The sequence below is a fragment of the Cyprinodon variegatus genome, unplaced genomic scaffold (assembly GCF_000732505.1).
Source record: "Cyprinodon variegatus isolate N-32 unplaced genomic scaffold, C_variegatus-1.0 Scaffold573, whole genome shotgun sequence".
NCBI lineage: Eukaryota > Metazoa > Chordata > Actinopteri > Cyprinodontiformes > Cyprinodontidae > Cyprinodon > Cyprinodon variegatus.
In genome coordinates, this window is record NW_015151026.1 from 476,662 (window position 1) to 503,084 (window position 26,423).

The window sequence follows — 26,423 nt, forward strand, 5'->3', positions numbered from 1 at the left end:
TGTTTTTAAATGGCAATATATCAGCATATGAAGATATTGTGATATTTTAATGTATCAATATTTTTTCCCTCGTCTTTAGAAGTTTTTAAGTCTGTAAAAAATAAGTTTTTGAGGAAGAAGAAGAATTAGTATTTTTTTATTTTTTTTTTTTAGACTTTATAAACTCAGAAGCTGATCAAATATCGGGTTAAATATCGGTGGGGTGGCCGATGTCCGATATTCAGTTTTAAGGCCGATACAGGCCGATACCGATAGGGGGCCGATTATATTTTGCATCCCTAATATAGAGCAATATAATCATTGTTGTAGTTTTATAAATGAACCAGCCGGGTGGCAATTACAATGAATAGATATTTTACAATAATTCTGTTCATATCCTTAATCATTACAGTCTTTCTGTGTATGGTGTGTTATTAGGCCACCCTGGGAATATTAAAACATTTTAACTCATGATATCCATGCATATTAAGTAGGTGTCTAAGCTTATTGTGAATGCGTTGTTTTAAACTTGGCAAAGATTATGGATTCATCTTGTGGACAATAAATGGCAAGAAATATGTATAGGAATCTATAGTGAGTAGTAGCCTTTGGCAGAGTAAAGGTATGGAGGGGACGTTTGAGAGGTAAAAGACAGTCGACATTTCCTTCACTCTGGGTGAGCATGCATCTGAGTAAAGGCAGTGGCCGAAAAACATTCCCGTTAACCATGCCAAGGCAAGGCAGAGGTCAGTTACATTATTGCCATCAAACATGAAGATCTTCCTGACACGGTGATGGTCTTCCTCAGACGGAATCAGCTCTGGAGCCTATAATCAATTGCAAATCCAAGGTTTATGGACCAAAACAAACTTAAACAACTATCTACTAGAAAAAGAAAACATCTTATAATAGAAGTAATAGAAATATAATGGAAATAAAATCTGATGAACTTTTAAAAGTGAGCACACCTTTGCAGTAGAGTTTTCCTTTCCAGCAGGGGATGGTTTAGCATTGGTCGCCAAAGGGGAAACCGTCTCTTTTACCTTACATCATTCATGCAAACCATTCACAGAAACACAAAGAGACACATCCGCACACAGAGACTAAGATGAAGAGATGACAGTAAAGATGATAATTATATTTTAAGGTGGGGAATCAGCTACCAGCGAGAACTGCTCCCATGTAATTTGGTGTTCTGGTTGATTCAATAAGGAAATGGAAATGGGAAAATGGCTGTTAAAGAAAACTGCCTCATTAGGTGGTGCAGTTAAGGAAAGAAATGGTTCACAGCTTTTATCTTTTTTGTATCAACAACAATTTGCTGCTAATTTCTTGAGGGTAATTAAAGAAATAAACAACTTTGCTGAAGTCGCAGATTGTCCATCCCAAGGAATTAGAGCAGAGTCTATCAGAATTAGACCTTTATTAATATTGAAGGGACTGGAAAGCATTTGCATTTTTCCATAACGTGCGCCTGTAATAAGCCTTCTTCGGAAATAAGATGTATAAAAGGAATTTTTTTAAATTACTGGGATATAAATAAAAGGGAGCCTTCTAAATTTAGACCTGGTCAACACAAAGACAAACAGAGTATCTTTTGCTAAACAGGCTACAAAAAAAATGCAACCACACAATTGCACAAAGCATCACTACACATGTTGAAACGCATATTCTTGGCCCTTAGGGGGTGCCGTGATTTTGCCACCTTATCAAATAAAACCACTGACAAATGAACCACGCGTGCAGACAACTCATGCAAGGTAAAGGCACAAACATGCAGGCATAGGTGCACATATGGAGGATAGAGCCATAAAGTCACCTTTATTTATTTACTTTCTTTTAAAGACAGGGCTTGCAACACTAAAACATGAAACCAGCACTTTAAAAGTTTTCTGGTTTAAAAAATGATTACATGCTCTCCCATAACACCAGATCCGTTAGAATGCACAGCCTAATTGACAAAATATTTTTCTAGGAGCCCCTTGTTATTGGGGCCTGAATTTATAGCCTACTGTTTCAGGTTACCATACTGGAACATTTACATAATACAAATAGAATAGAAATCAACTTTATTGTCATTACATTGTCACAAATCGAGGCGACAAAATTCACTCTCTGCACTTAACCCATCCCTTTCAGGAGCATTGGGCTGCCATTGATTGGCACCCGGGGAGCAGTGTGGGGTTAAGGGTCTTTGCTCAGAGACCAAGAGTGGCAGTCCGTGGACAGGTTGTGGGAGTGGAAGTGAAATACAACTTCGAAGTGCTGCTGTTATCATCTGACTAAATTCAGACATAAAGCTGCAAACAACATAGTTTCCATAGTGTGTCATAATTTTAAGTTTTACACAACATCCATGCTTCCAAGGCCCAAACATTTTTATTAACTATATTAACATAATGGGATGGTTAATGAATTGCTTTTGCAATTTAATCCATTTTCAAATCGCAGATGCACTTAGCTTTGGTCACATTACACACAACAGGAATACGACAATGACTTTCTCACTTCAGGCCCTTTAGGCAGCGTTAATACGCTTAAAGTGGGTTTGACGCCACATAGAAGGGAAGAATTGCAGCTACCACTTTTTAATGCAACAGTAAAAGTGGTTGGTTTGATATATCTTGAAGAATTCCTTTTACTGAGGCTAACTGGCCCACACCATGATTCCATCTGCACCAAACTTCACACTTGGGCATATACCATTTTTCTCCCAGCTGAAAACACCCAGAGTCATTTACTGGATTTTAAGACAGAATATCCTGATTATTACAGCACTGCATCAGGCTGAAACTGCTCAGCCATGGAAACCAATTTCATGACATTCTCTCACAGTTCCTGAGCTGATCTAAAGGCCATATAAAGTTCAGAGGTCTGTAGCTATTGACTTAGTAAAAAGTAGTTGACCTCTGCACCATATGCTCCAACATCCACTCTTTATTTTTGTTTTCCTGTAGCCTACCACTGCATGGTTAAGTTGCTGTTGCTCCGAATTGCTTTCACATACTTAGATTACCACTAACAATAAACTTATTTTCTCAAGATTGTTTGTAAAATCGGTCTGCATGTTGCATTTCTCCAAGAGCTGCTATGCTAGTGGGAGCTGATCCACTGGTGGAGCTTAACGTTCTTAAGACACTGTACAGTAGATGATGGTGGACTTTCAGAGAAGACATCCACTCTGCACTCTCTTACCATCTTTAACACCATCTACTGACAATCACTGCTGGTTCCTGACAATCCCCCTTTCTGGACCTGAGCTGGTCCTCACACACAGACACTGGCTGATTGTGAATTCATCAAAATGTAGCCTCAGGCTCCTGTTCCAATCTCTTCTTCCTTCACCTTTCTTGGGGTCAACAATAAGAACATCATCATAGGCAAAAAGAGATCTCCTGACTGCTGCAAGCCTTTAGCCTTCTGGACTTCATGATGCAACAGGAATGCACATGGCAGGGATGGTGAATTTGAAATTGGGAGTACAACCTTCTAGAAAAAAACCTACAACAAATGCAATTTACATAAATGTGGTGAACATCTGAACCTCTTCACTGCACAAACCAAAACATATGAAGGTAATTACATTTGCATGCATCATACACTGTAAACAGAAATAACACTGTATTTTTATTTCCTTCATGTGTGCTGTGCGTACAGGTTTCGTTACTTGAAGGATTGTGGGAATCCCTAAAGCTCCTAAGCGCCAGATACGATCATCATGAAGTCTCTATGCTGGGTGAACTATAATATGAAGCCTAGAGGCTCCTTTTCCTGCCTCCCTCTTTACTGCCAGCCCCATTCAGACAGTATCATGGTGAACGCCAACACACTTCTGCTTTGGCCTATGAGTTCTCACAGATTTGCTGTATTAGGATGGAGCCACTCTTCGGAATAAGGCCTGGTAGAGACTGTTATTCCTGCGGCAATTCAAGAAGTAAAACATCCCACAGAAGCTGCTGCTCATCATTACTAATGTAAGCCTGGGCTATGCACATCTGACATCCAATAAAGTGTTGCTCCTCCACAAAATCAAGGCCAAAGAACAACAAAAAACAACAACAACAAAATGTTTCTATTAGGTTATAGAACTAATACCCAAGAAATTATCAATAAACCTGAACAATGATAAAATACACTATGATTCTGGTTCTCTATTAAAACAATAAGCATTAAAATGACAAGAGCAACAAATTCTTCAAGGCTTTTCTTACCCATCTAAAGCAAACAGAACAAAGCCTTTTGGTCTGTTCTGGATGAAAGTGATGATAATGAGTCACAGCTCAGTGCTTACAGGCAGATTTAACCGGACAGACACCCAGAGTGCAGGCAGTGAGTACACACTGATGAAGCATTATGCATTGTTCATGCCCTCATCTTCTATTCATTCAGAGTGGCTTCATTATATCAGCGTTTTTTAGTCTGAGCTAAACACCAACTTGTATTTAAGTTTAAACATATCAAGTTAAAGAAATTTTGTTAAAGATTATGCAAACAACTTTGTGAAACACAAAAACAACAAGTTTGCTCAAGGTGCTGTTATAGGACACATCCTGTAAGGAATGGCTTGCTACTGTGTCGTTATTATAAGGCGTGCTGCACGGGGGAAACATGCACCTGTACACTCTGTACCTCTGGTTTCTTTACAGCAAACAGACGAGGCTTTGGGATGAAGCCAGCAGGAGGAGCCAGTGGATCGCTCTTTGGGAGAGGAATAAATCCTGGAGGTCTTGCCAGGAGATTTTGTTTGGGAGGTGCTGGGCTGGTCACTTTGGCGGGGATAAAACCAGGTGGAGGAGTCAATGGATTTTGTTTGGGTGCAGGGATGAAACCAGCAGGTGGTGCCAGAGGATTTGCTTTGGGAGGGGGTATAAAACCAGCAGGAGGACTGAGTGGGTTTGCCTTTGGGGGCACAGGGTTTGGAGTTGCACTAACAGAGGAAACCTCCTCTTGTTTTTCAACAGCTGGTTTTCTCTCCTCCTCCTCTATCTTTCCTTTCTCCTCCACCTCTTGCTGCTTGACCTCTTCTTTTGCATCCTCTTTGCGGTCCTGAGTGCGGGTGCGAGGTCGGTGCTCCTTGGTTCTGACTCTGCCCATTAAACTGGTCAATCCCGCAGATAGATCATCCTTCTCATCCCCGGCAGCTTTTGTTTTTGTTAGACTTGTACCTGGTGCAGGTGTAGAGGATGTGGGCTGGCTCTGCTCCTCTGTTCCAGTAGGAACCACCCGTCTAACAACTCTCCTTACAACACGTACCACCTTTTTGCTGCCAGTGCTTTCCTCCTGCTCAGGAGAGTCCGGTCCTCCCATGGCAGCGTTACTTTTGGACCCTTCAGCTGATGCTGCAGTCACTGGTGGACCACTAATTGTGTCTGGACCAGGATTAGTAGCTGCCTGAGGCTGACTATCAGACTGGACATAAACAGAGCAGGGTGGTTTAGATTACTTTCAGTTTGCCTGGAAGTTTTGGGCTTAGAGTGTTTGTGAGATTAATCTAAACAGAAACTTTATTTGCTCAAATGGCACAGCCTGAAAATTTGAAATGTAAGACCTAATGAAAAAGTTCAAATTGTATGTTTATTTAGTTGTGATGTCACTGCATAAATTGTCCCACCCCCCCAAAAAAAAGAACTCTACTTGCTAAGAAAAGATTAAAGAAATGCATTGCAGCATGCAAACAGAAGATCAATGATTTTAGTTTTTTAACAGATTGTTAAAAACAGGGAATGACCAGTCAGAAACTGAAGATTAGGAATACAACTAACGATTACTTTGCAAATCGATTAATCTGTCCATTATTTTTTTAATGAATCGGATAGCCAAAGGTTCTTTAAAGAAGAAGACTTTTGGATAGAACATATTGACTGACACAAAAGTTTTTTTTATGTTATATCTTATCTTCAAAATGTTTTATATATTTTTTTGACCATCTTGGTATAATTCCTGCTCTAAGCAGGTTCCTCTGTCAACTAAAGGCATGTTTTAAAGTCTCTACACTTCAGTTAATGATTAACCGATTACTAAATTAGTTGATGATTATTATAATAATCTATTAATCACGATTAATCCGATTAATTGTTTCAGCCCTACTGAAGATTAAACATTTTTCTGATCTTTACATTGTTAGGTCATGCTGATGAAGCGAGCTGAAGTACTGGTGAAAAGGAATCAATCATTTTGAAAAGTCCTAGTCTGCTTTATGTTGGCAGCCTTTTGAAAACCCAACAGTCAAACAATCATTTTATTCACACAGTGGCCGTTCAGTAATGTTATCCTGATTTCTATTATAAATTCCATAGAAATTTTGAATTAGCTTTAATACAGTTAAACTCCTCATCTGCAAAGTGTTGCAACATTAACTGCTTTTCCACAATAAGAATAGTTATTTATCAGTTAGAGTTCCAATTAAAGGATAAATAACTTGCCAAATATTTCTGCTAAAAGAGTTTATTTTCAAATATTAAATAGGAAATATCAAATACATATGTACAAATATTTTCTGGATTCTAAAAAAAGTCTCTGTTTGTTTGTGATTTTCTTTGTCTACTATCCCATAGCCTGAACAATTTTTTTTTTCACCTCAGTTATATTAAAGGAGAAGTCCAGTCAAATTCAGAATTCAAACTTCTGAAAGTCCTATAAATATAAAATTATTACATGCTGTTTAATAAATGCAAAGTTTTTTTAATTAACACTAATTTTCATTTCAATGTGCTTTACTGAAGACATCCATGTTTGTGAAAGAACACTACTGCCACCTACAGGTTTGTGACGTCACGGTGCGGTATCGGCTGTTGAGCAAGTCCCAATGCTGTATCGGGTGTTTGTCACAATGCACGATTATCCAAGTCATTTTGAAAACATTCTTCTTCCAAATTTTGGCTACATATTACTTTTTTTTTTTCCTCTGGCTAGAAATTTGATAGTAAATCCTCCCACTTCAAGTTGGCAATTCAATGATGAATCCGTACGTGTTGGATCATGAATCAGAAAGGTGAAAACATTTTTTTTTTCCACTTTTATCCGATGTATTGCAACATCCAACTGCCATGCACGTGGGCATTGGTAGTTTAACTATAGCTAATTTCAATGGTGAAGTCCTCTCAAAATCTTAAATAATTGTTGTTGATTGCAGATGCGTGTAGTAGTTCCCATTGATTTTGCTTGTGAAGCAGGAAGAATAGCGCTTGGCCTAACGCAGTGTGACGTCACTGCCAGAAGATGTCAGGAGTGAGATGTTACTATATTTGGGCATAAATTGCAGATCGTGACAAAAATTATTGTTTTTATTTTTTTACTGATAGATGCTAAATTCATTAAATCACTGCGAACGTATTGGTTTAAGGTATAGATAATGATCCATTGATTTTTCCTTGCTGACCAAACTTCTACTTTAAAGGATAGATTTGTTAGTTGGTTAATTTGCAATTCATCCAAAAAAATTGAAAAACAAGTTTGTTCTTTTCTAGAGTTGAGATACATGCATGGATATATACTGTATATAAATAACAGAGAAATCACAATGGTTAAAAATTGATAATACAAAATTATCCATTAGAAATCAGCTACAAAAAATGTATCAGTCGATCTCTACTATTTATCAAATCCAATGATGAGTCAAGTCTTAAGACAAACATGTGCTGTTGATCTTTCAATTATCAAATAACCCCTTAATCTGTTAGATGATTTAGATTATGGATTTAGAAATGTAAAAGTTCACACAATGTTACATGCTATAAGTTATGACAAAAAAAAATACATTTAAACCAGGAGCTGTATTCAATATAAAAAAGAAAAGCTTAAAAACGCGTCCAGGTTGACTAAATAAAGCTAATAAAACAAGACATTTTCACTCAAACAATGTGCATTACGTGAATAACTCTTCACAACACATGCAGCTAAATGTGAACTTACTTCAGGCTTGTTCTCAACTTTTGCCTAGATAAAATAAAACATTGAAAAAAATAGCCAACACACAAAAGAAAAAGATCAGACTACACAAACCAAAACTCTCCACACAAGAAGTGACATTTCTGTAACATTAACAGACAGCTTAATGAAAAACACCTTTTGCTCCCAGAAGGAAAAGCGTGATCTGTACGCCATGGTGACAGGCCAGAAGTCATGGATTAACACTGAAAGATGGAAAATAGAATCATGGAATGAGAGAAAAAATGAGAGGAAATCAGAAAAATAAAGGGTGGAGGATTACTCTGGAGTGATGGAGAAAAATAGTTAAGTGAAGGAATATCGTGGACTTCTGCACACAAGTTATTCGCCAACAGATTAAAGAGTGAAGCACTGAGGATAGAATAATAATATTCATGATTTCATCGCAGTAAATATATTAGATTTGTTCCATTAACACAGATGGAACAATCTGAGTAATCCATGACAGAGGAAACACAACCAAACATGTTTCCTAGAGTAAAATAAGGCAATTGTTATAAAACATGGTAGCATACACATAAAATTTCATTTAAGAGCTTGTTTAAAATAATACAAATTAAAAGCAGTAATGAGTTAAAACAGCTAGAATTTCACCATCTCAGGCCCTACAGTACTTTCCCCTGCTGCCCACTCCTATAAATAGTAGGTTAAGAAGCAAGGAGCCATTCTGAGACCCTTCCAGAGCCCTAATGGAAGTGCTAGAGCTCAGCTCTGAGATGATCGCCCCACTCATACAGCACACTCAATCTGCCGAGGGTTCAAACCCATTACCTCCTCACTGGGCCCGGTTAACCTTCTGATCTTCCCTCAGACACAGAAGCGGTCCAGTCACGCCTAAAGGTAGGGTAAGACCTGAGTCTGACGGCAGCACGCGTGCTCAAAGCCCCCACAGGGAGGGTGATCCTGAGGGTGGGGACAGAGCCGGGGCTGCAGAGCAAGGCTAGGGTTTGGGGAATAGAGGGCAGGGTGGGGGGGAGTAATGTGAGAAGATGGGGCCGGGGGATGGAAGAGGGACAGCTGCCGAAATACAGAGGGGCTATTAATAGGGTTTGCTAAACTACTTCCACTGCTGTATCTCACTGCCACGTTCCTCTCCTCGTGACAAAGGCTCAAAAATAAAGACCCGCTAATCAGGAAACGTCTAAACTTTTTTTTAACTTCTTAGAAACTTTTAGTGCAAACAGACAAAAAAAAAACACAAGGCAGCTAAACACACAAGTCTGACTAGCCAAATGTGTTCATATCTCTATGAGAAAATAACTTGGGTATTTTTATATCTTTGAATTTAATGACATGCAAGTTACTTTCTTTATAATACCACAAGAGGGGGCTATAAACCTCCAGTTTGCCCGCAGCTCTGAGTGAGCACTCTACTGACCCACATTCAAGACTGTAGTACATTCTTGCACCTAAAGCACAACACACACACATTTAAGCACGGTTCTGCTTTTTTATTCATTTTGCAAAAAGGTTTTTAAATTTAAATAGAAAATCTGCCTTTTCTAACTACTTTTATGTTGAAAGGTCATTGCTGTAAAACCAGTTGGGTAAAAATAAGTTTAGGTTGGAGTGACTTTGCATGGCAATCATCACCTCAGTGTGGAAAGCAAAAGAACGAAAACAAGGAAATGTAAAAAAACTGGTTATACTGGGCTTGGTGGAAACAATCCATTTAATGACATAGCAAACATAAAAGAAACATCAGTAATGAAGTGACCAAATCAAATGACAGTGACTGTTTTCAGGAGCACCGTAAAGCAGACATGAGAAAACTAATGGTTTACATTTTAATGTAAATATACAGCCAAGGATATTTAATGTAAAATTAAGGTTTTTAAAAAAACACAGAAAAAGGTATAAAAAGGGATTATTTCTCCAGTATTCCCAACAAATTTGAACGTTATCAATAAACGAGATCCAGTCAAACATGCAGCATTCCTGCTTTGTCTAGAACAGACCACTAATCCCCTGAGTCTGTTACTGGGACGCAGCAATGTGGACTGTTTGCCCACACATTGGTTGGAGCAGAGTAAAGATTAAAGACTGTACGGCACAGAAACCACTGATTCTAGCAGATAAATCCTTCCACACTGGAATCTCGTTAACCAGCTCATGAACCATCATAATAAGTTAAAAACTAACGTCAGGCTTTACTCTACGGACCTTTTTTTCCTTGTCATTTTATCACAAAAGGTGTCTTAGGTTAATCTCCAAGGGATAAAGTGCAAAAGCATTTGCCAGCATGGTAGGTTCCTGCAGGAAAGGAGTGCTAACCCAAAGAAACCTTCCCTGCTGGGGCAGCTATCTACTACTAAACATGCACACATTTACTAGTTTACATACCGGTACATCAAAAGTTTGGAGAACTGTTATCAAGTGGTCTATATTTTTTTATTTTTAACTCCTTTAATTCAATTAAGACTGTTTGAAATCTGTTTCACGTGACTTCCTCATAAAGCCCATGCAAGAAATGATTAGAGGGACACAGCACTGCAAAAATGAGTAAAACACTTCTTTAAAAAAGTGACTTTACCCTTAATTAGAGAGGGTATATAAGATGATCTGCCAATGGAATGAGTATGTTTAGCCTTAGAATAAGATAATTAGACATTATGCCTTGATATAAGTTGCAGTTGTTCATTATTATTTTAAATGTTAATTGTCTTGTTCCATTGGCAAAAAGTCACACTTACCAGCTCAATTCAAGAGAAAATGCACTTAATTTAAGAAAAATTGGCTTAATTAGATTGATATTTTTTCGGGTTTTTTTGCAGTGAGTACAAAGGGGTCTATTTAGAAGAATATGAAAAGTAAACAATGCTTGAAATAATTTTATAAGTTTTGTTGGCTACATCATTCTATATACATTTGCTTTATAGGATGTTTTCATTTTGTACAAAACTAAATTACAAAGGTGTGACTCAAGTTTAGACTATTATTGTATAGCATTTTACTATCCATGTGTTTTTCTTCTCATTCAAAACATTCCAGCCTTCAGCTTTAATCATAATAGGCCCAATCTTTTCCGCTGGTTGTCTCTTCTCATTAAAATGGAATCTAAAACCTTCACTGATTGAAAAGGTAATATCTAAAATGCTATTAGTGAGAAAATACATTTTCTGGCACATTTGGTGGAGAAACTAATACATGCAGTACATGCATAGCTCCTGATTGCTGACAAGGTTTTAAGCAAGCCTGTCAAAACAACATGCTTGCTAAACACCTACAACACACTCAGGAATGTCAACTATTTGTCGTACTGTATCAAGTATACTTTGAAAGTTCAGACAAAAAGTAAAGTAGCCATTTTAATTTACCGTTTAGTTACATAAAATTTCAACAGAATGGTAAGAAAAACATAGACCTTGTGTTTTAACATGTTTCATAAAGGAAATAATCTTATTCAAATAGACTCCACCCCTTTCTAATTCCTGTGTGAAGTCACTTCCTTTGTATTATTCACCAACTGACAATAGAGTGAATGCAACCTGACTGAGCAGGCTGGAGAGGAGATGACGGCATCGGCTACTTTCTGACTTCTCTCTTTTTCATTTTAAAGATGCCAGCTAATACACGGAGTGCCAGATCAAAATGTTTCACCGTGGAATATTTTTTTTTTTCTTTTAAAGTCACCCAATGGATAAAACCCTCACATGTTCAACCAAGCGTGCATGAAATCATTTATTTGGGTAAATAAACGGGATCAGCCACTGACCTTTTTAGATGATATGGGATTTATCTTGGGCTGGACAGATTTATTAAAATGAATATTCTCTATTTCAGTGGATTATTTTTCTTTTCACTATTGACAAATTTGTGTAAAAAGAGAACAAGGCATATGAAGCAGTCAAATACAAACCAAGGTTGTAATCATACCATGACGAGGCAAAAAAAAAAAGAAAGGAGGGTGCAGAGCGGGAGAGCAGGTGTTTAGCTGATACCAGTCCCGGCACTTTTTGTTCAGTAACAGGCTTATTATTATTGTACTCTCCCTGCAGTTACAGTGGTTGCTGGGCAACACTGATGACAAAGTCATTCCACAAAGTCAGTGCTCGCTTGCCACCATCGTCTGGTTGTAGCTCCGCGTCAACCAGAGGAACAACAGAGCATCATCAATCTTGCCATGTGGATAAGGCCGTTACTCACATTTCAATAAAACAAAAAGGAACACCACATGTTCAGGCCTTAGAAATTAAATTCTAGATTCAGAGCTCCACATCCAGAATCGTGTCCTATTATAACTCCCTATAAATAGGGCTGTTAGTTCTAGGTCACCCTCTAGCACTTTCTTTCTCCAATAAAGCCTGTCTCATAATCATCAAGACTGGCTGAATGTGGGACAACGCAAAACAGGAGGGAAAACCTCTCTGACAAAAGCAAACGAACGCCGTACGTATATTCAGTGATGTGCACGTTAAACTCACTGTTTTTAATCAGCGTAAGAGGAATCTATTCATAAAAATTCAATTGACTTTCTTGAGGCAACTCGCATAAGGCCAACACAGCCAAGAGAAACCTGTTCTCTGAGCTCTTCTGCCAGGACAGCAAACAACACTAAGCTCAAATTAAGGTGTTTGTTGTGCCAGCTAATAAGGAGTTTAACTTAATGGCCCTCTGCTTGCTCCCCACGATTACACTGGAGCAAAGAGCTCCGATTGGGCCGCCAGCCAAGTCTTACCCGACCATATGGCCATCGGCTGTGGTGGCGTTCAAGCCGTTGTTTCTTTCAGCGTCCCATTGTTTGGTCTCAAAGGGATGGGGGGTGGCAGGGGGATTATATGTACACCCGAACACATTCTCTCTTTCAAAGCAGAGCCCTACACACACACACACACACACACACACATAGACAGAGACACTGCCCCAAACAAGCGAGCACAAAATCACATTACTGGTGTCATAACAGTTATACTCATTATCTAGACATAAGGAAAAAAAAAAACAGATGATGGAGTTAGGATTTTCTCTCCTAAATCCTGATAACTTTCCAAAAAAAAACAACCTGAAAAAAATCCAAAATAAAGACATATAAAAACACAATTTCTTGAACAGGAGGATATCTTTGAATGTTTTGTCTTCTTAGCTTTTAATTCATTAGCTCAGTACCTCGGGGCTTCAGGGCTGAAATATGTTTCAAAATAAGCCCTGAGATGTTTTGGTGTATGTCAGGGCTGAAATCAGCGAGAAAAAAAAAAAAAAAACATTTTCCTAAAACAATAAGAGCCAGCCTGTAGATTTAAAAATGACATTGCAAAAAAAATCAAGATCAAGTAATTTCAATTGGTCTGCAAATGCATGACAACTGTGTAGCAGTCCATCACTTCAGGGACATCCTGTGCAGTATGAAGCCTTTGTTTAAGGCCAATTTATACTTCTGAGGCATAGCCATTGCAACCGTAAAATCGGTCTCTGTGCACGAACACGCCCCCGCGCAGAGGCTCTGCAATCGTCATTGTGGACCTCAAAAAAATCCTGACTACGCGTCAGAAGGTCGCAAACCCGCGCAGACCTCAAGCGGAAGTGCGCAGACAAAAAGTAGCTGTGATTGGTCCTAGGTATGCCTTTCCAGCTGTCTGTATGGTCGTCCTTCTCGAACACCGAAAGGTTGATCGAGGAGGTTCGGAAGTACAACCACTTATACGATGCCTCAGACATGTTTTGGAAAATAAACACTCCCGCCAAAACCGTCGAAGAAGTTCTCATGACCATCCACCGAAGTTCTCGCGAGTTCTCAAATAGACTCACCCTAGAGCTTTGGCGGGAAACTGCTGTGCGTCTCTAGAAATTGCAGACCGACGTTGCAGAAGCATACCAGCAAAACTGGTTTGCGACCAGAAGTAAGCGACATTTGATGTGTGCGGTTGCAGAACTATAATCCGCCCTTAAAACTCCCCCGAAATAGGGGGTAAGCAACAGATTAGATCATGAAAGAATTCATCAAAGCAGAATGAACATGAAAGGTGTTGTTGCGTTATTGTACCTGCAACAGGACGCATACTAGATATTTTAGCTCATGCACAAAAACCCAGACATAAATAAAACCTGTTGTCTTTGCAGTAATTGTCCAGTCTATTTTATTCTTTTTGTATGGTTTTACAAATGGAAAAAAGCCAACATGAAGTCTTTTTTAAGTTTAAAATTTTTAAAAATAGTTAAACCTGTAATACAATCATGGTTTTGAATGAACCATTTTGTTGTTTTAATATTCAATTTGATTCTGAATTATTTCTGCCACGGCTAATCCGAAGGCGAAGGCGACCCCACTTGATGCTAATATTTCCAGGAGGAAAAAACACTGGAAATGTCATGTGGACAAACAGATCCAGTATGCTTGATGTTTTTTGGGAGAAAGAGATGCCATGTGCAAATAAGAAATAACAGACCATTCTGATTCCTGCCAACCATAATTCGATAAGCCAGGCTCTCTGCTGGTTTGGCATTTATTAGAGCCCTTTGAAACTGTAATTTTGTTTGTTGAAAGAACTGGGGAAAGGAAAAAAACAAATGCTTTTTTACTGGGTGAATATTTTTTAGGAGTTTGTGAACAGAAAAGGCAATAATGCATTAGATTTCAAGACTTTCTGATATTTCTTAAAGGCCCAACACTCAATAATGGGTGCAATAGATAACAGAACAAATATAGATATAAAACAGTTACCTATTATTAGGGTTTACAGTGTTCAGCTCAAAGAGTTCACCAAACTGTTTATCTCCATCGTACCACCCTACAAATTACCGGTTTCTGATTATAATGCCAATAAAATTAAATCCTTCCAATTAGACATCATAGTCAGAGAACAGAATCATAGCTAACAGTAAAGAGCTTTGAAATGAAACCATAAATGTTTAAGCGCCAGAAAGAAAACCAAAGATATTTATATGTATAGAATTACTCACCTCCAATGTTTCCTTGGGCAAAGCTTGAGTGGTCCTCAACCAGCTGCGGTTCAACTCACTGAGCTCCAAAATCGGCTGCACTTTTAATCGGACTGCTTCTCCAGACTGGCGGATCATCTCCACAATTTCATCCCTGTTTTTGCTCTCCACGTTGATTCCATTGATCTCCACGAGCCTGTCCCCTGGCACCAGGCCCAAAGCCCAGTCCTTGGTGCCTGCCCCTGGTTCAGCAAAATGCACAACCCGCCGACTCACACCTCCATCCTGTTGTCTCTCAATCAAGGTGGTCCTCCTCAAAGAGAAGCCAAAATCTCCGGTGTTTCTTCGTTGAATCTCAAGTTCTCTTGGATCTGGTACAGGTGGAGTGGCGAGTATGGGCAACTGCAGGTCTGCACCAGGGAAGGTTTTCTCTACGACCTCAGGAATGTGTACCTTAACAATTCCTTTTGGGTTGGGGTAGGATGCTGAATTAACCGTACTCCTGTCCTGAGCTGAGAGAATGGAGGTACCGCCATCTTTGCTCTTCTGACTCATGGTTACTTGCTTCTGACCTGCTGCTGCATTGATCTTAGCCAGCTCCCCAAATTTAGCAGCTCTCTCCTTCACAGAGCAGCGTTGAGGTCCCAGTTCATTAGCAATCACATTTTCACTAGATGTACTTGGAGAAGTTTGCCCTTTATCTGGCTCCAGATTGTTGGGCTGAGGAACCGTCTCCACATTTGTCAGGCAAATGTCCGTGTCCCTCGCTACTTTTATTGGAATTGGGTTAGAGATCTCCAGCTTGCTCCTAGATTGCCTCTTGGTGCTCCCTCGGTTCACATGGAAGAAGCCTCTGCGTATGCTTATCTCCTCCAGACTTTTTAACTCTGACTGAGACATCCGTTCTTTTTTCTCCTTCTTCTCTTTCTTTTCCTTTTTGCCCACCTCCTTCTCCTTCTCCTTCTCTTTCTTGATTAGGTGAAACATGCTATATTTTTTGTGTTGTTTCCCAGCAGATTTGGCTTTCTAAATGTGTCACTCTTCTTTGTCGGCGTCTTATTAAACTGTGTGGAAGCATCTGCTGTAAAGGTCAAGTTAGGGAAGGAGAGGCACAAGGACAATATATTTTTAAATGTTTTAATAGAAACACTGTAATAAAGAGCTACCGTCTTAGTTTGATTGAAAACAACTTGTAAATCAAATTATCTTGATCACTCATAAAGCATATCTAGCCAACTTCAAAGGTAAAGTTGTTGTGTATCGTTATCTCATCTAGTTTTTTTTTTTTTTTTGACATGGTGCAAACAAACTTTAATACATTTTGGAGGGATTTTATGCTTTTATACACAAATTAGGGCAGAATTCTGATCTTAAAGAAAATGGAAAACGAGTTTACAAACTAAAGAATTCTTTAAAGTATGTTAATATTAAAATATATATTTATATTCAGCCCTATCTCAGTCAAAGAATAGCACCCTGATAACATAATGCTACTACTACTACCACCATATTTCACTTGCACGTGCATTTCAGATGATGTATGGGATTAGTCTTGTTTTTTTCCCAGCTTTTATTGTCATTACAATGTCACAAGTACAGAGCAACAAAATGAACCTTCTGCATTTAACCAATCCCCTTGGGGAGCAGTGAAATGCCATTGTGCGGCACCCGGGGAGCACTGTGGGGTTTAGGGTCTTGCTCAGGGACCCAGAATGGCAGTCATTGGGAGTGGGGCTCGAACCCAGAACCTCAGGATGCCCTAACAACAAGGCCGCAACTCCCCAGTGATTTTCCACTCCCCTTTTCTGCTGTGGCTCTAAACCAGGGGTCTGTAACCTGCAGCGCCGGAGCCACACATGGCTCTTTAGACCCTCTTTAATGACTCTTAATAGCCAAGGTATTAGATAATAATATACTCTAAGAATAAATACCAGTCTTAGAACCTGTATTGTTTTTTTATAAAGAATATCTACATTGATTTGTCTTGACAGAATGACATCAAAAGCAACAGAAATATATATTATTACATTTTTTTGTGGTTTTCATTGTCTTTAAGTTAGAAAAGCAAATCAAATGTTCGTTGTTTAAGATGATAACAGGTGCTTATTTAAAAAAATAAAAAATAAAAATAAATAATTGGTCATATCAAATATATATTAAACAGTCTTATTTTGTGGCCCTAAATGACTTTTACTTTATTCGGATTCGGGGCTAAATGGCTCTTTGGATATGAAAGGTTGCAGACCCCTGGTCTGAGCTTTTTGATCTTTTTTGACATGCATAATGTGTACCCCCACTATAAGAAACTTTCAACCTAACCTTTTTATCTTGGCATGGTTAGCCAAGACAAAAAAAGTACACGTTCAATTACTGTCCTGTCAACAGCTTCTGCAACCTGAGCTTTGAATCATTGCAACTGCTTTCCATGAGCCTCCTGACTGCTTGTCTGAATAAAGTTATCCCTGCCTGACCTGTCAGTTCTGATGAACAGCCATGTCTAGGTTGGTTTAAAGTTGTACCCTGTTCTTTTCATTTCCAGATAATAAATTATTTTATTTTAAGCTTGGATATTCTTTGGAACCCAACTTGACTTTCAACATCTAAACTTTTGCGATGTTTCTCAATATTCATGTCATGGTTTGCATTTAATAATCTGATGAATTTCTATGGCTTTTTACCGAACTGCTATATTTAACTACAAAAAAAGACAGTATATCTGCTGGCTGGGTTAGTTTTAAACGAATGCAGTAGTTTATTTTCTCAATTTCTATTTGTGAAAAAATAAATAACACATTAAAAATCATTTTACTTGAAGAATCTAGTATTTATAGCCCATAAAATCCCAATAAAACATTATAAAGCAAAGGAAAAACGTGAAAAACCTCCTCATGAATACCATTGTAGGACACTGTGAGCAATACATTTGAATTTTAACAACATCTAGATCTCAACATGAGTCCAATTTACCAGACAGCACACAATGACACCTTCATGTCCATGTTTACTTTAAGGAGACAAATACTATTAATTAGGAATGACATTAAAAAGAGGTGGGAGGGGGGGTTAATTCTCTCTGGTTTCTACATTTAAACATCTGTGGCACAGTTTATCTGAAGTTGCCCTAGATAAACGCGCTCTCAAACTGTCAGCCTCACCCTAAACTGATGCACCAGGCTACATTTAACGTTTATAGATCTGCTGTTTGTTTTGAATAAACATAAACAAACATAACATAAACCCCTCCCATATTTAATAGTAATTTTTTTAAGGTCAAGGTTGCAGTGAAACGGAGAAGGAGAATATTTAAAAGCGTTTTATAATTCGATAAAGTAACAATTGTCCTTTTATAGCGTTTTATCATAGTCTCCACATCATGTGTCGCCTGTTTGTGCTCGGCTTGGCCATAATGCTCTCCCTTTAAGCTGCTTTGCCCTCATTCTCCAAACACTGACTTTAAAAGGAAACCCTTATCAGCTGAGAGTAAAAAATGTCACTTATGGAAATAAAAAAAAAGGTTAAATGCTGTTACAATGTATAATAACAACCTACCTGGGCCTGCTCTCAGGTGACAGCGTAGTACCAGAAGTTTTCGGCATGTTTTTTTTTCTTTTTTTTCTCCCTAATTGTCAGTAGGTGCGGGAATGTACTAATGATACCTTCACGTACCAGCCGTAAGCTCGGAATTTCTATAACTAGGATATGACGTAAACAATCCCGGGAATCTAAATGGACCCAGTAGTCTCACCCTGACATGTCGTTATCGTTATGACATTTTCAGGTCCTAAATTAATCAATAATTTCCCCACATATAAAAAAATGAACAAATTTGGATGATATAAAAACGAAACATTTTAAAAAAATTAAAGAAATTAAAATAAAATTAAGTTTTACTGAGCAGACAGTTTCTTGATAGCAAACAGGAGCAACTGTTTTTGATCTTAAAGGACAACATCAATATTTGTGGATCGTCCAATTTTAAATTGGATTTAATAATAGTATTTCCATTTGCTCGTGAAGGCAACGCTTTGCACACTGGAGAGCAGTGACCCCTCCTGGACTGTCCTCTATTTACCAGAACATGAGAGAATGTGCTTATCGATTTTCCCCTAATAATCAACCATGATTTGTTCTACAGATTAAATGTTTTACATAACATGAGTATTTTTCTTTATGGTTGCATTATTGTTGCTGGTGGTACATTATTTGAGATATTTTCTTTTTGTTCTCATGATCTAATATAGCATGAGACATTGGTACTTTAAAGAATAAAGAAACATCAGATATGCCTATCTGGAAAGGGAAAAAGGTATTTTACGAGTACAAGATAATAATTTTCTCTTCTCCTAAATTTGATTTGTTACAGCAAATAGCAAATGCAAAGTATGAATTAACATCTTTTTTATTGGAAACAGCCAAAGTATGTATAGAACTTTCTGCAGTAATAGTTGTTTAAGTTCATAGATAAACTAATTCTTCAAATGTCACAGCAAGCACAGCTATTATACAGCAAAAAGATTTAATGAAAACCTACTCTCAATCAACAGCTCGTGCACGTAAAAGTAAAGCAAGTTAGAAATTTAATCTGTTCATTGCAAACAAGGCAAAAGTACTTTAGTTGTGATGTTGTTTTTAAAACGAAATGCAAATACAGAGAAGAGATATGTGTGTCTGTGTGTGTTTTTGGGAAACAAATTTATTCATTCAGTAGAAATGTGCAAAGACCTTAAAAATAAAGCAAATTTCAAAACAGCTTCCATTTCAGTTCCATGATCTCAAACGAAATATTTGACACCAATAATGAATATTCAATTTAGGTGAATTGTAAAAAGAAATTCCAAGATCAAGAAATATAAATTTTCGCTAAATTACTGCTGACATAATTTCTGATGCCCATTCTGTTAGATCTTTGTTTAGTCCCTTATTTCCAGCTTGGGGGGATGATTTGAGTTCTCCTATAAGATTTAACAAGGATTTACCATACAAAGAGGGGATCTTTATGCGATAATTGAGTTCTTTTAGAGCACTATGATTTTATTTAACAGTGCTTGATATTTTGAAAGTCCTCAATATCACAGATCTACTGTATGTAATGTTTAGGTACTTCCACATGTTTCTGTTGTGACAGCATAACAGAAAACCTGTCATGTTTATGCAACAAGGAGTCACAGATAACTAAAAAGAGGTTCCTAGAAACTCAGAACAATCCTATCAGACTTGCTACTCATAAAATTATTAAATTTCTCTTTTTTTTTCAGTATGATATACTAGTGCAAAAGACCAGAGGTGTTAGAAATAGGGGATGGGCTCTGTACAAAGAATCTATACAATTTGTTTCGCCCTCATGTCTCAAACAGTTTATTTACAAATTATTTTTTAAAGTCAAAAAGTAAAATGGAAAAAAAAAAGGAACTAGACTGAAAAACTTAGAGAGAAATTCACAGCCATGATTTCATTCCCTGTCCTATTTTGGCTACACGGTGTATCCTAGCCTTGCTGTGTTCCCTTTCATCTAAATTTCTTGTCGAAGTGCACTCCAGAGTCGAGTCTGCCTCAAAGGAGATCGATGGAACCTGGTTGGACCCAAACCAGGTCCCATCGATCTCCTTTATGGACCCGGTAGATGCAGGTGCAGGGGTCTGCAGGATGACTCTACCCCACAAAGAGTGCTTGAGCTCAAGCAACAGCGGGTTGCTATAAGAGTACAAAGCCACCTGCTGCACGGATTCCCTTTCAGTGTCACAACATGTGCAGCATGCAGAGAACAGCACTCTGAAGATGTAGATCCAACCCAAATAATGCAGCTCCACGATGTTCAGCACGAAGCAACCCAGACTGACACTGAACATGAAGTTAAGAAAGATGGTCTTTTCCGTCGCTCGAGACACAAAGCAGTCGGTTCTGTTCGGACACGGGTAAGTCTCACAGCGAAAAAGGTGTGGGACTTCGAATCCGAAAAGGTAATACTGCCCGATGAGGAAGACTATCTCCATGATGGAGCGCAGAAGCACATGTAGGATGTAAATAAGTAGCACTTTACTTGAGAGTTGAGTTGGGTCCTCCCCTACATCTTTTATTTCCCCTTCCAGTTGGTTCCTTTCTTCATACTCATCTTCCTGCGAGCTCCAGTCTTCGTCTGCAGAAATGTTATCATAAGGACTACCAGCATCCAGCACCATGTCTTTATCTCTTCTCAAAGGGCTTTTTGGTTCAACCAAAGGAGTGTCATTGGGCATTGAATTAACCTTCCTGACCCCCACTCTGTCATTCTTGGTAACCTTTTGCAAGACATACACTATGTAGAAAATTGACGGAGTGGATACAAGGATAATCTGAAAAACCCAAAAGCGCAAGTGGGAAACGGGGGCAAACGTGTCATAGCAGACGTTGTTGCAACCAGGCTGCAGGGTGTTGCAGGTAAACTTGGATTGCTCATCGCTGTAGACGGCATCCCCAACAAGGGCCACGAGCATGATGCGGAAGATGAGCAGCATCGTCAGCCAAATCTTGCCAATGACTGTTGAGTGGTTTTGAACTTCAGTCAGAAACCGACCAAGGATGGACCAGTCCCCCATTTCTAAAGACACACAATGGATAAAAGAATGTATGTAGTCAGTAAATGATCTGATGTAGAACCTCCAACTGTATAAGCTGCTTCAAATAGAGTCAATGTATCACATTTAGTGATTGCTGTGGGTAGGAAGAATCTCTTCTAGTAGTCTGCATTACAGCAAGCCTGAAGAAGCCTCTGACAAAGGTCACCAGGCATGCTCAAAGTCGGTCCTCGAGGGCGGCTGTCCTGCAGGTTTTTGATGCTTCCTGTTTTAGCACAGCTTAATCTGATGATTGCAAGTCAGCAAAAGCCTGTTAATCAGCCATCAATAAAAATCAGCTGTGCTGGAACAGGGGAACCTCTAAAACCTGCAGGACAGCAGCCCTCAAGGACAAACTTTGGGATCTTACATCGGGCATACCCGCTATAGACTGACTGAGGCCTCCTGCTGACCCAAACAGAATGTAATTATGCAAAGAACAACTTTACAAACATTCCAGATGATCATATGTTAAGTTTGAAAGTTACCCTCAGAGGGATAAAGGAAAGCTTGACATAACTTCATCTGCTAGTGTTAGAGCTGGGAAAACATTTTTTTTCTATATATAAAAGGTTGTTTTCCAGAGTTTCTTGTGAACACAGCATTACATTTAGTCCCTTCCTACATCAAATTTTCCGACATCTATCACCATCTAAGCAAACAGAGCACAAATGCCAATGCACTTGTGACAACAAATCCATAAGTGTGAGTTCTCAAGATCATAAATTGAGCTAAATAAAAAGAAAATCATATTAAAGGATGATTTTGCTAAAAATTTATGAATACGTTTGCTTAAAAATTTGCACTTCTATATACATAGATATCAATATATGACCGTTGGTTGTGATTTCCCAATTTTAATTACTTTGATACACATCTGGGTCACGGTTCTACTCCAGTGCAATCTTTTTACATTGGCATTTCACAAAGATCCCTTTAAAAGACCCATAACCCCCACTTTCACATAATTAAGCCCATTTTCTCATTTTCACAAATGTTGAAGAAGGATGAGTTAGATTAATATCAAAATTTAGCGTATTTAGCATATTAATTAAACCCCTGCTGGTTAATTGGAATAATTCAACATGCTGTCAGGTTGAAATTAGCTGAAAATATCATATTGACTCCAGATTTGTTCAACATTTAAGCAATAATTTCCTTGATGCTTACCTGGAGCGTTTTATATCCAGAGCTGGATAAATACCAGAGGACACGATGCACATTTTTTCATGTGGAGCTTGTTGCTGGTTGTTATCGTGTCTTTTGAGCAGGAAAAGGACAGAATGGGCTGACCACACATATTCTCTTACTCTGACTCAAAAGCTTGTTGAACTGTATGTGAATAACGGCTTTCAATGTACAGTAGGACAAAGATTGAAATGTACAATGGGGGTACCTTCATTGAACAGCTATTCAGTGATGAGCAGAGAGTTCACTGGAATGAGCAGGAACAATGTAGACTAATTTTGATTTCAAAGGTCCAAGACTAGGTCAGGTGTTTTATTAGAAGCATTTATCTAACCCAATTAGTTGCATTTAATAAGAAAAATAACTATAACACTTTGTAATGCATTTAAAGGGGTTCTGTAACTTGTTTAGAGGCACATTTTTAACCATTTTCAAATGACTCAAATCTAATCCTGCTAAACTCCTGTGTTATTCAATTCAACAGCTTTAGGCAGGAGGGATCTTCTATATCAGCCTGTCTTTTAGTGATCTGGGGAAGAATTTGACTGAGGAGTTGCTGTTTAAAAATCGTCTGAAGAGGGTGCTCAGTTTTCCATATTTTCTATTTTATGAAGAATTCTTCTTTATGAAATCACCTCAAGAGGTTCTAGAGGAGTTTGTATAACAGATCGGGCCTTCTTTATCATTGTTGATTATCTCAATAATTTGCTTTGATGCTTTTAACCCATCAGATGATGGTAGAACAATCTCCACAACAGACCTTTAGAAGATATGTAGCATCTTGCTGTAAATGACATAGGACCTAAGCTTCCTGGGGAAATAAAGTCTACTCTGTCCTTCTTTGCAGATGACTTCACAGTTGCATCTTCAAGCATCTTCAAGCAGTCACGTTTGTTTTCCAGGTGAATACTAAAGAGTTTATACTCATCCACCATCACCACTTCTTCTCTTTTGATGATGATAGCATTCTTCTTGTTCCTGTTTCTTCTAAATTCAACAATCATGTCTCTTGTTTTGTTAACATTCAGGATCAGATGATTGTTTCCAAACCGTGCCACAAAGCTGTTCACCAGCTTTCTGTACTTAGCTTCTTGCCCATTTTTGACGCACCCAACAACTGTACAGTCATCCAAGTGTTTCTGTAGATGACAGGACTCTGTCTCTTTGTACTGAAAGTTTGTGAAAGTGAAATTGAATAGGGAGAGTACTCTACCCTGTGGTGCTTGATTGGACAGTTGACCTTTCAGTCTCTAGAACTGTAGTCTATATGTCAGGTTGATAGGCAGCTGTTGATGCCTCCATCTAAGTCTTCTATAGTTTCTCACAAAATAAGTCAGGCTGAATTGTGTTAAATGCACTGGAGAAATTAAATAAAAAAAATCATCCTTATAGTGCTTACTGCCTTGTCAAAATATCTGTGGGTTTATTGAAGCAGGAGTATGATGACATCTTCAACTCCAAATCGTTTGGCGACAGGCAAACTGCGGGGAGTCCTAATAACCGCTTGTTTCCTCTGTAGGACCTTGATGTGGGATGTCGGGCATAAGGTCTACAGTTCTTGAGGACTGTTGGCTAAGTTTTCTTTGGTACCAGAGCAAGGCAGAAAGCCTTCCACATCACTGGAACCATATCCTGGATCAGGGAAAGCTTGAAAATTGATAGATTTTGATAAGGTTGCCATATAGAGATTCAGCAAACATTTTCAAAAAGGGTCAGATGACAGTAAAATGTATCTTCTGACCTGCATACAAAATGCCAGGTCTGGAGAAAAACTAAAACGGTAACACAGCATCCCTACCATAAAACACGATATTGGTGGTCTCATTCTGTGAGAAAGCTTTTCCACAATAAAAACAGGAAAGCCATTAAGACTGATGTAGGAGAAAGAACATATTACACGGCCATCCCAAAAAAGCCTTGTTAGGGGGTACAAAAGTGAATCTTTTCTAGATATATTAACATTGGGACAAAGATTCACATCCTTTGGTGAAGAAAGCTGGGTGGTTCAAAGAACTATTAACATATAGGGCTCAATACACATGGGGACATTGTTCAACCTTAAAGATTTACTGCACTTTGTGTTGGTCTGTAACATACAATCCGTCAAAATAAAAAAATATATATATATTGTGAGGAAATGCATGTGTTTTGTAATGTTGGTGTTTTGTAAAAACTTTTTTGCAGATGACGACAAATAATTGAAGGTTAACAAGGTTAATTTACACAAACAGGTAAGGAAATGTTTCTTTTAGGCCTGCATTGGAGGGATCCAAGGTGGCACTGAGAAAGAGAGGTACGTTTTAGCAGAAGAAGAAGACTTTCGGAACAGAAGGCAATTAAACTGATGATTTCTCACTGTTTTATGAAGGTAATAAAGATCTTGGAGGAAAGTGAGGATGGCAGATTGCAATATGCTGTGTAGGACACAAATACTTCAGTGTTTTTCTCTAGATCTCATTGAGAGACAATATCTCATATTCTAGAGATGTTTTATTTTATGTCGGACTCAAAACTTAATGATGAGTCTATATAACTCCCCAGATTTTTACGTTATATTTGGTTGTAGAGCATAAAGACACAACTTTCTGATTAATTTGAGGGTGCATGTTAAAAGGTGTGATGGGGTCTCATTTTTGTTGACACTTAAACCACAGTATTGCTGTTGAGCCAGTCCCCAATGCCAAATAAACACCGCACAATGATGGGAAACCTATCAGGCTGATGAGGATTAAAAGATAAAAATTTATGGATGTCATCAGCATATAGATGAGAAAGGAGACATCAGAAAAAGGTTGAAAAAAATTTAAGTAAAACGAAATCAAAAATGACCAAACGCTGACCCTTGTTGGACCCACTTTGTTGGAGGTGCAGACTCCAAATAAAGTTTGTAAGTCAAGATGGATAGTTTCCTTACAGATTGAGAAGAATTAGTCCAATGCAGAGCCAAAATACCAGCCAGAACCTTTACCCTAATCAAAAGAATTGTGTGGTTGACAGCACAATATAATGCCAAAAATGTTAGGTCTTACCAGTGAAGCAATGATGTGCAATGATTCCATGGCTGGATGTGCATAAAGAGTAGAGTGGAGAAGCTTCACTGGCCAGCACGGACCCCACAACACAGTTGGAATAATAAGAGCAGAGGCATCAATGCTGGTTTTTTCTTAACCTTGTCAAAGATGTTTCCAGACTTGTTAAAGTTGATGTTGCTGAGAAAAAGGGGTCTAACGACTAATTGGGAGTTATCAAAGTTTATGTAGGTAAAACTAAACAGATATTTTTGCTAATTTAGAGTGTCAGAAGTGGCACTGAAATCATGCAGGACCAATAAATAACTTTCCATCAGCCATTAAAAGAGTGTTCTAAAGCTCAGTAGAGTGATACTTAAAAAAACAGGCTGGTAAGGTTCAGTATTCCACATGAGAAAAGTGTCCTAACCGTGCAATTACACACATTAAACATGTGTTGTTGATTAAAATAATGAATATTGATTAGGGTGTAAAAAGTGACCTCAAAACAAAAAGGAGCCCCCCAGTTTTCACCAAACTTTGCTATCTGGGAGTATTATGGTTTCTCGCTGGATAACGTATACACCATTTAAGAATTTCTTAACAGTCCTTGTGGTGCATTCAAGTACATCTTGTACAATGGATTGATTCAATATTTTAAAAATTATAGAGGAATTAACAGTGGTGTCAAAAGTAAACACATGTGTTACTTAAGTAGAAGTATAGATACCGCAGTTTAAAAACACTGTGGTAAAAGTAGAAGTATCAACTTAACCTCTTTACTCAAGTAAAAATGAAAAAGTATGTGCTCCAAAAACTACTTAAAGTATAAAAG

At 38.2% G+C, this 26,423-nt stretch overlaps 2 protein-coding genes across 8 annotated transcripts in view; both read right to left on the bottom strand.

Annotated features, from left to right (window-relative positions):
- LOC107095792 (unconventional myosin-XVIIIa-like) overlaps positions 1-18,430 on the bottom strand; it is a 108,697-nt gene extending 90,267 nt beyond the window's left edge. For 2 of the 7 annotated variants that reach the window (XM_015392090.1, XM_015392089.1), the window contains exons 1-6: positions 8,698-8,836; positions 8,044-8,111; positions 7,891-7,914; positions 4,609-5,388; positions 948-1,022; positions 735-806 (exon numbers count right to left, since the gene is read on the bottom strand). In XM_015392090.1, the coding sequence (XP_015247576.1) occupies positions 735-806; positions 948-1,022; positions 4,609-5,388; positions 7,891-7,914; positions 8,044-8,082 (990 nt within the window). In that variant the 5' untranslated portion in view covers positions 8,083-8,111; positions 8,698-8,836. Of the gene's footprint in view, positions 1-734; positions 807-947; positions 1,023-4,608; positions 5,389-7,890; positions 7,915-8,043; positions 8,112-8,697; positions 8,837-14,823; positions 15,884-18,351 lie in introns of those variants that run through there. The other 5 variants (XM_015392094.1, XM_015392093.1, XM_015392095.1 and 2 more) reach the window with 3 other exon arrangements.
- Positions 18,431-20,237: 1,807 nt separating this feature from the next.
- On the bottom strand, positions 20,238-21,374 carry LOC107095793 (gap junction delta-2 protein-like). Its single transcript, XM_015392096.1, has one exon. It carries the CDS (start codon positions 21,372-21,374, stop codon positions 20,238-20,240), a length of 1,137 nt encoding a protein of 378 aa, XP_015247582.1.
- Between the last annotated feature and the right edge of the window lie 5,049 nt (positions 21,375-26,423).

Bases quoted from the DNA above. Each gene is read 5' to 3' on its own strand.
- LOC107095793 (XM_015392096.1), bottom strand. From the start codon at position 21,374: ATGGGGGACTGGTCCATCCTTGGTCGGTTTCTGACTGAAGTTCAAAAC.